The following is a 9,689-nucleotide window of genomic DNA, read 5'->3' on the forward strand; positions in this document are numbered from 1 at the left end:
TCAGAGGGCTGGGGCAGGGGGCTTCCAACGCCAAGACCCGCTCCGGAGGTCCTCGCCCGGGGGCCAGTACAGGCAGGCCTTTGACGTCATGCCCTCAGGCGATCAGGTGCTCAAATACTACCGGACCCAAGACTTTACCCAGGGAGAGCACCAGAGCTCTGGCACTAACCCCTACCCCCCATGGCAGCACTACCAGGAGCCCCACTACCCCATCCAGAGCCCCCAGGACCCCTGCTCCTCCAGCTACCCCAGCCAGCCCCTCTTGGAGCCCTCAGACTCCCCGTCTGCAGCCTTCTCCAACCTGCCGCTGGGGGCCCCCAGGCCCTACCCCGGCCAGCCAGGAGGCCTCCAGTACAGCCGGTACCCATTCCATCCTGGCCCGATGCTGGGCCAATACCCCAACCCTCCCCCCCGCAGAGATGTGGTCCACGAGCCGGTGCTGCGGCCGCAGGGTCTGAGGAACCAGAGAGGGCTGGCACGGCAGGGCAGCTTACCTGGACCATCACCCAACTGGACCATCCATACTGAGGGTCAGACACGCAGCTACTGCTGAGGAGGAGCACAAAGTAGACTTTTACACACGGTACCCTATCAGACTGAATGTGAAAGAGAGGAAAGAGCTAGGAAGAGACCATGTAAAACTCTCATGGTCCACAGAGAAAGGGAACAGGACGATAGAAAGTCTTCCTGGAAGCGTGAGACAACAGGTCATGTCTAGAAATGGGACCAAGGGCAAGGCATTCTGGGGTAGCTAGACATACAGTCCAGTTTCTTGTTTGAACATTCCCTGGGGCCTATCACCACTTCCCACCTGCAACCACTGGACCAATGAGAAAGAAGGGAACAATGATGGAAGGTGATAAAGAGATGAACCGAAAAGTGGCTTAGATTTGAAAACATTCCAGAGCAGACTGTTGTTGTGAACATTGAGAAAGAATGGCGAATAGCTGCCAGGGTCTTTTCTGGATTAAAATGGGGCTTACGTGGTGGGCGTGGCCAATGGTGCGGTGGCCGAGCGACAATTTTAGAGGCCCTTCTGTTGGCCGCTGTGACAAAATGTAGCTGTTTTCAAGCAAATTTTGTGCAATTCTACTCATTTTGCCATGTGACAGAGATACAGTTTGACAGTTTAAAAAAATATTTTCTCCAATTCAAAAAAATCTGGTGGCCCCCATGCTATGATAAAAATTCCTGAATGCATAATTTTGGGAATTTTAAATTCTCCCTGATTGTCTAGCTTTTATTTAGGTGATGCTTAGTTCTCAAAGATGATCTTATTTTAAAAAAAATATATATATAGGTTCATTATCTTTTCTACGTACTTCACATCTCATTTTAGTAATTTAAGTTTACAAATTGAAAAATGTTTTCCATTCCGAAAATTATTTATTATATATATACACACACACAGTACCAGTCAAAAGTTTTGACACAGCTACTCATTCAAGGGTTTTTCTTATGTTCTACATTGTAGAATAATAGTGAAGACATTGAAACTTTGAAGAATCTTGAATCTGTTTAACATTTTTTGGTTCCTACATTATTCCATGTGTTATTTCAAAGTAACCACCCTTTCCCTTGATGACAGCTTTGGCATTCTCTCACCTGGAATGCTTTTCCAACAGTCTTGTCATTCTCTCAACCAGCTTCACCTGGAATGCTTTTCCAACGGTCTTGAAGGAGTTCCAACATATGCTGAGCACTTGTTGGCTGCTTTTCCTTCACTCTGCGGTCCAACTCATCCCAAATCATCTCAATTGGGTTGAGTTCGGGTGATTGTGGAGGCCAGGTCATCTGATGCATCACTCTCCTTCTTGGTCAAATAGCCTTTATACAGCCTGGAGGTGTGTTTGGGTCCTTGTCCTGTTGAAAAACAAAAGTATAGTCCCACTAAGCGCTTGAAGAAACGTTGAAAGTTCTTGACATTTTACGGATTGACTGACCTTCATGTCTGAAAGTAATAATGGACTGTTGTTTCTCTTTGCTTATTTGAGCTGTTCTTGCCATAATATGGTCTTTTACCAAATAGGCCTATCTTCTGTATACCACCCCTGCCTTGTCACAACACAACTGATTGGCTCAAATGCATTAAGAAGAAAATAAATTCCACAAATTAACATTTTAACAAGGCACACCTGTTAATTGAAATGCATTCCAGGTGACTACCTCATGAAGCTGGTTGATAGAATGCCAAGAGGCACAAAGCTGTCAAGGCAAAGGGTGGCTACTTTGAAGAATCTAAAATATTTTGATTTGATTAACACTTTTTTGGTTGCTACATGATATGTGTTATTTCATAGTTTGGATGTCTTCACTATTATTCTACAATGTAGAAAATAGTAAAAAATAAATAAAAACCCTTGAATGAGTAGGTGTCCAAACTTTTGACTGGTACTGTATATATCATCATTTTGAGTCTTTTTCTTTTTTTACATAAGTGGCCTGGAAAAGCACTTAGGCAGCCCGCCCAAGTCTTTTCTATGCAGAAAAAAAACCCTGGCTGCTGTACTTTTTAACGGAGTATTAGGTATTCTGCACAGTGGCTGTTAGACTGGCTGTGGGTTTGGTTTGATTGGGTTTGCCTTTATTTTTTACAATGTTGTAGTACTGAAAAAGGACTACACAGGGAAATAACCTCAGTCTGTCTCCTTTAAAAAAAATAAGAACCTCAAAAGCTGCTGAGTTGGTTTAGTGGTTTTCAGAAGCTTGATTTTACATGTTATATTTATTTTATTTTTAGTTTCGAGGAATGCATGTAATATAAATAATTTGTTTGAAATAATAAGTCTGTCGTTCCACCAATTCGGTGCCTTTTGAGATGTGTATTATTTGTTGATATCACCTACTTTAGACATAGTCATAAAGATCACATGTTCAACTTTCCCATCTCAAGGTTACATTTTAAAAAATGACTAGCAAGTGCCAAATATAGTAGCATGGTTGACAAGTTCATCTTAAATCGGCCATAAATCCCCTAGTGGCAGAGGAAATGTAAGCTTGTTGTGTGCAACAGGGAGGGGCAATTGAATGCACACTTCACAAAATAATACAATTATCTAGCCTAGTTATCTGTGGTTAACAGGGTTATGCTCGGCCTGCTCAGTTTTCCACCACAAAACACCAGAAATGTTTTCAGAAGAACCAGCTCAACTGCTCTTACTCAATTATTTGGACTAGTAGATGTTCAATGTTTATTAGTATTTAAAAAGGAATATTATTTTAAAAGTTTCACCATATGTTGGAACTCCAAGTTTCACCATAAAACGAGTTCAGTTCACATAACCGGGTTGCGCTTAAAATTAGGGAAAGGTTAATTTTTTTCTTAGATGAATGACTAATCACATTTTAAATGAATATGAATCAAAATGACTGTCAAAGCAACAGAATGACTAGGGCTTTACAATGATGGATACATTTTAATGTTCTTGGAAGTCACAGAGGGACACGTCAAATGCAGAATTTTGTCACTTTAGCAAGTCTTTATTCATATAAAAAAGATATATTTATTGAATTCTCCATGTGGTCTATATTAAAGGCCACTTCATTAAATATAACTCTTTTAAAATTCAGTATTGGTGCACAATTTTGTACTTAAAATATCAAAAGGACGCAAAAGGCACTTATTTCGTGGAACGACCCAAGTAGAATTTGATTGTTTTAATTTTTATCCCTGGACAGAATGTGAGTGTGTGAATGTATGTACGCATGTCTAAATGTGTCCATGTAACCAATGATGAGTGTCTCTTATGGTGAGCTAAAAAGCACATAATTCAGCAAATGAAAAACTGAATCAAAACATTGCCTTCTGTTTTTGGGGAATCTGTTTTTACAGACAGTACTTTGTTGTTTTCGGATTAGTGGTACTACACTAGTTTGCGCTTTCATTCTGAATGCTGTGTGTGTCTCTCTCTGTCTGCCTGTCTGACTGCAGAAAGTTTGTACTGTGTGTCTTATCTAATGTACTTATCCTTGAAGGATGTTTTTGTACATGTTAAGTTTAACAGATGCTTTTATCCAAAGCAATGTACTGCGCTGATAATACAATACCACTCACAGTGGTCCTCGGTTGTTTTTCTGTATCCGTGTTGGTTGAATACAACAGAAGCACCCCAGATGTCCTTACCTCCATTTTGGGAGTTATACTCACTGCCTGCCCCTATGCAACATATACCTGACATGTACAACACATTACTAAAGGTGTGATGTGATGATTCAGTGGAGGCAGAAACCAATTTCATTCCATTAACAAACCACCATGTCTTAATTCATGCATCTCCCCCATTCTGGTGTTGGGACTGCAATACTGTTATTGGACAGCAGGGGGAGACACTTCGTCTCTGTAGATCATTACCTATACTGTAATGGTTTTTGCACAGACTTCCACTATATTGAACTGGGTGTGTGCACATGTATATCACTTCACTTCTGTCCCTATGACTGTGTCGGTTACGAAACTGGTTCAATCCTTTCCCAGTCGTTGGTATGTCTCACTAATGTCTTTGTGGATACTTTTCCATCACAGATAGACAAATGTCCCAGTGTAGTTGTATTGTAGGAGAGATAAACAAAGGACAAGGTTCTATTAGGCTAGTTTAGCAGTGCTGTCCATTGAACATTGGGAACTATACATCTTTCAGGGGTGTTTCCTCAACTGTGTTTTAATGCTGTGATACCACTGTAGTGAAGTGCGAGGGAAGGAAGAGCTGTTTTGTAACGGGGGTGAGAATGTGAAAAATGGTGCCACTGCTGAGATGTACTTTGGTTTTTGTTTGACGTGCCTTTTTGATGAACAATCATTTGGTTCCATAAAGCATGTTAAGGCGGTAACTTTCTCTCTAGGTCCGGGCTGGAAACATTGTGAATGGTATCTTGCCACGTGCACTATAGCTCTTTACTATGACGGTACAAAGCAGCATACAGGACCTGGTACTCTTTGTGTCCCTAAACTCCTTAGATTAAAGAAAATTGCACATTTTTCATTGAACTCCCTAATGACTCTGGACTTGGGCTTTTTGAAGGATAATTGTTTGTGTGAACGCATGTGTGTTCTCTGTTACTGTGTGGGTGTGTGTGAGTATGGTCCTGTTGTGTGAGCAAGCATGCATCCCTCCCTCCCTCTTCTCTTTTATATCTATGCAGTGACCAAGTACATTGAAGTCCATATAAGTTGGAAATACTTCAAATGGCTATACTACCTATGTGTGTATTACAGGTGTGTGTGGGTGAACCTGAATTCAGTTAATACGATTCCTTTCAGCCTTATAGCACTTGGCAAAAGGCAGTTAATCTTATTTTGTAATATTTTCCAAGGTGTGAATTAAAAACCTGATGGTTACATCACAGATGAAACAATTTGTCCTTGTTTTTTTCCTAAACTGCAGATTGTCATTGAATAGAATACTAAAATAAGAATTGTATAAACATACAATAGACATTTTTGAAGATCAATACAAATATTAAATAATACATTAGAAATTCCCCAATAAAAACTGTTCTATCAGATCTTTCAGCACTCTGGCAAAGTTGATCTGATGCGTGGGACCGGTACAGGTGGCACCGGGCTGATGACACGCACCTCAGGGCGAGGGTGGAGAGGAGGCACAGGACGTACTGGACTGTGGAGGCGCACTGGAGGTCTGGTGCGTGGTGCCGACACTAGTGGTATCGGGCTGGTGACACGCACTTCAGGGCAAGTGCGGGGAGCAGGCACAGGACGTACTGGACTGTGGAGGCGCACTTGAGATCTGGAGCGTAGAGCTGGCACAATGGGTCCTGGCTGGATGCTCACTTGAGCCTGGGCTGGGCTGTGCAGACGCACCGGAGACAGTACGCAGAGCCGGCGCAGGATATCCTGGTCCAAGGAGGTGTACTAGAGACCAGGAGTGCTGAGCCGGCACCATCCGTCCTGGCTGGATACCCCCTCTAGCCCGGCAAATGCGAGGAGCTGGAATAGAACGCACCGGGCTATGAATGCGAAATGGAGACACCGTGCATACCGGTGTCTGACCAGTCACACGCTCCCTACGGTAAACAAGGAGTTGGCTCAAGTCGCCAACCTGACTCAACTAATCTCCCTGTGTGCTGCCTCATGCTTGTCTCGTTGGTACAACTCCTCGTAATATCGCCGTTCCGCTTTCGCTGCTTCTATCTCCTCCTTCGGACGGCAATACTCCCCCTCCTGCGTCCAGGGTCCTGCTTCATCCAGAATCTTCTCCCAGGTCCATTCCTCCTGAACACGCTGCTTGGTCCTTTGTTGGTGTGATCTTCTGTCACGTTCGTCGTATGAAGGAGACCAAGGCGCAGCGTGATATGCGTACATTCTTCTTTTTTTTTTAAATGAACACTGAACAAAATAACACAACTAACCGTGAAGCTATACAAACGAGTGCTGACAGGAAACTACACATAGACAAGATCCCACACCAGAAAGTGGGAAACAGGGCTGCCTAAATATGATCCCCAATCAGAGACAACGATAAACAGCTGTCTCTGATTGAAAACCATATCAGGCCAACATAGAAATACAAAAACCCCTAGACCTACAACAACCCTAGACATACAACACTACATACAACATATAGAATCATGTAGTAACCCAAAAGGTGTTTTTATGTTTATACATATGTGCTATTTCATAGTTTTGATGTCTTCACTATTATTCTACAATGTAGAAAATAGTACAAATAAATAAACAGCCTGTAATCAGTAGGTATGACTGGTACTATACAATTAATGACAAGAACTATATATATATCCCATTACCAAAGCAGTTAGGACATTGAAATTCTCAGGCCAATCCACATTTGTTCATCTAGCATTTACAGTACAATAAACCATATAGATATATATATACATTTGAATCCCTACACAGTGTTCATTCTCTACATATCAGAAAACATTTCTGTTATCATTCCCACAGTCATTTGTTATTTAAGAAATGAGGTAGTTGCTGAAGTGAGGGTTGGTGTTGCTTCAGCAGAAAGTATAAAACATGGTTAGAGACAGACACCTCCAGACTTCTCACAGCATCAGGTAGTACACCATGGCCAGGATCAACAGCCAGAACTGAATCAAATAAAGACAAGGGAACGTTAGACTTACAGCAAGAAAGTGCAAGTGTTGTTGGACTTTATGTTCTGATAATGTCTCTACTATATGTTGTGGAGTATACAAAAGTGTCCGATTTTTCATTTTCGGGTAATAAATCTTGCAACTGAATACAGAACTATTTACCAACCTAAGGAGACCAACTGAAAACTCACCATAAACATTAGCACAGAGAAACCATACCAGCTGATAGCCCATGTATATCGACTGAACACAGACTCAATGTGGTTGAAGCAGCCCTGGGTAGAAAGATAGAGGATATAAACAGGATAGCCTGTGCCAAGGTGGTTCAAGGACAAGCAACAATGTGCTTACTTCAAGTGGGAGGTATAAATGACCCCTAACCACTGATACTGTACAGGGTCAGATATTTTCCATACTGTTATTAGTTACAGTACAGTTATAATTCATGGCAGGTACTGTATAATCAGATCCTAAATCTGTGGTTATGAGCTACTTAAATCTTGAGCCTACAAGTGAGAACCAGAGAATCTCTTAGGTTTTAGGCAATGGGAATGTGTTTTCTCACCTTAGTGAACACGGTGGTGTTCTGGCCGTTCTTGCAGACCTCCACATTCACCACCTCGTAGTTGTTTTTCCTCTTGCAGCAGTGGGTGGGCCAGGGGTAGTCTGTACCAAACTTCTCCCTTAAGGTGGAGTTGTACTCTATCCAGTCCGCTGGGCCATCCGTTCCACAACACTCCACCTGAAATAGGAGAGGAGAGGATACAATACATGGGTGAGGAATACTCTTCAATCAAACAGGAATAGTTTAGTTAGTCAGTGGACAAACTGATGTTGTGACAGACTGAACTCACTTCACTCAAACTGAGCGAGCTACTGTATAAGTATTTGTAGAACGTGCAGCTCTACATTCTTTATCCTAGTTACATCAACACAGCCTGCAATGGTTGTTTCTGTCTCTGTGCAGCAAACTGATCCCATCCCTTGTCCTTCACACACTATGGGGCTGTCCAAACCGGTTCACACAGCAGAGACACATCGGGACTCTGGCATCGATGATGGAGAGAGAGGGACATGCTATGTCATGTCAGAGCTGACAACTCATCTGCTACTCCCAAGGGTGTGTGTGTGTGTGTGTGTGTGTGTGTGTGTGTGTGTGTGTGTGTGTGTGTGTGTGTGTGTGTGTGTGTGTGTGTGTGTGTGTGTGTGTGTGTGTGTGTGTGTGTGTGTGTGTGTGTGTGTGTGCCCGCGTGTGTGTGCGTGCCCGCGTGTGTGTGCGTGCCCGCGTGTGTGTGCGTGCGTGCGTGTGTGTATGTGTTAGTGGAATGTGATACCTTTCCCTAACAGATACTCCACACAATAACCTAGGTTTAGTTGGTCTTCGTGCTAGTCATCTGTTTGGAATGTGTGGTGTGACTCTGATTAGTCAGATTATCCTGACAGATTCCTTTGATTTGGTGACCAGTCACCTCTTTCATCACTTTGTTCCATGTCAGTGTGATCTGACTGCCAGAGTCACCATCGGCTGCATAGTACTTCAGCATCTGCTTCTTCACCAGATTACTGTTTCCAACCAGCTACAAACAGCACATAGCAGAGGATGAGAGAAAACAGGAGAATACGTTTCAAAGTGGAGTTTCTAGAATGGTGCTGTTCAAGCAATGTGAAGATCTGAAGGTATCCCAAGGTGCCCATTTCCCATGTACTCACATAGTCTCTGTGGGTGACTGCAGTGATACACGAGGCACACTCAAATATGTAGATGATCAACATCAGGATCAGATACTGTCAAAATTCCAAAATAAATATTATCCTTTACTTGAAAAGAACAACAGGGAAAGAGATATAGACATATCATATATTCCACTTGAATTATATATTTTGAATCAGTGTTCAGATGAACAAATGAAGAACTTCAGTGACCAAAGAGATTGTGATGAATTTAGTATCAAAGTCTTACTGTTAGCATTAAGGCACGGCTCTTCTTCGCAGCAGCCAAGATACCAAAGACACACATGCAGAAGAAGGCAAAGCCTGTGAAAATGGCAATCCAGGCCCCGGCAAAGATGTCATCTTTCCCCGACACACCAGATATAGGGTAGAGCTTGAATTGATCTACTGCAACCCAGATGGCCAGAGCGCAAAGGGCAAGACCTGCTGCCTATAATAAGGTAATAACATGTATATTAAAAGTTGTTATAACAAATTGTAAACATTATTATAACAGGATCCTACATTACAATTGAAAGTGTCAATAACCCGTACAGTGTAGTGCTGAAAAGGACCAGAAATCTAATGTACTGTAGTAAACTTCTGGATTTTAATGTTAAGGACAACACCATAGATCTACACACCATTTGTCTACTATATGATAACATATGATTAATCAAATACTTTTAAAATACAGCTACTATAGGAATCAAATCAAGTGCAACTCTTACAGCTCCAAATATATTCCCCAGGATGAGAATGACCATAAGACAGGAGAATCCCTTTCCATCAGCCATGGTAGCAGTCCTTCTGTCAGCTCCTTCTAAACCCACTGCTCCTGAGCAGAGAAGAAGAAGACCGTGAAGAAATAACAGTGTTCCTAACAGATCCAAGAGAATGTAGGGTCT

At 42.3% G+C, this 9,689-nt stretch overlaps 1 protein-coding gene across 1 annotated transcript; it reads right to left on the reverse strand.

Moving 5' to 3' along the window:
• Window positions 1–6,593: 6,593 nt before the first annotated feature.
• Window positions 6,594–9,689, reverse strand: LOC124006309 (uroplakin-1a-like). Its single transcript, XM_046316245.1, has 7 exons — window positions 9,513–9,689; window positions 9,032–9,232; window positions 8,782–8,856; window positions 8,541–8,648; window positions 7,637–7,813; window positions 7,263–7,346; window positions 6,594–7,065 (listed from the first exon to the last, which is right to left on the reverse strand). The coding sequence occupies exons 1-7, from the start codon at window positions 9,576–9,578 to the stop codon at window positions 7,021–7,023; spliced, it is 756 nt and encodes a 251-aa protein (XP_046172201.1). The 5' UTR covers window positions 9,579–9,689; the 3' UTR covers window positions 6,594–7,020.

The sequence above is a fragment of the Oncorhynchus gorbuscha genome, linkage group LG19, assembly GCF_021184085.1.
Source record: "Oncorhynchus gorbuscha isolate QuinsamMale2020 ecotype Even-year linkage group LG19, OgorEven_v1.0, whole genome shotgun sequence".
Lineage (NCBI taxonomy): Eukaryota > Metazoa > Chordata > Actinopteri > Salmoniformes > Salmonidae > Oncorhynchus > Oncorhynchus gorbuscha.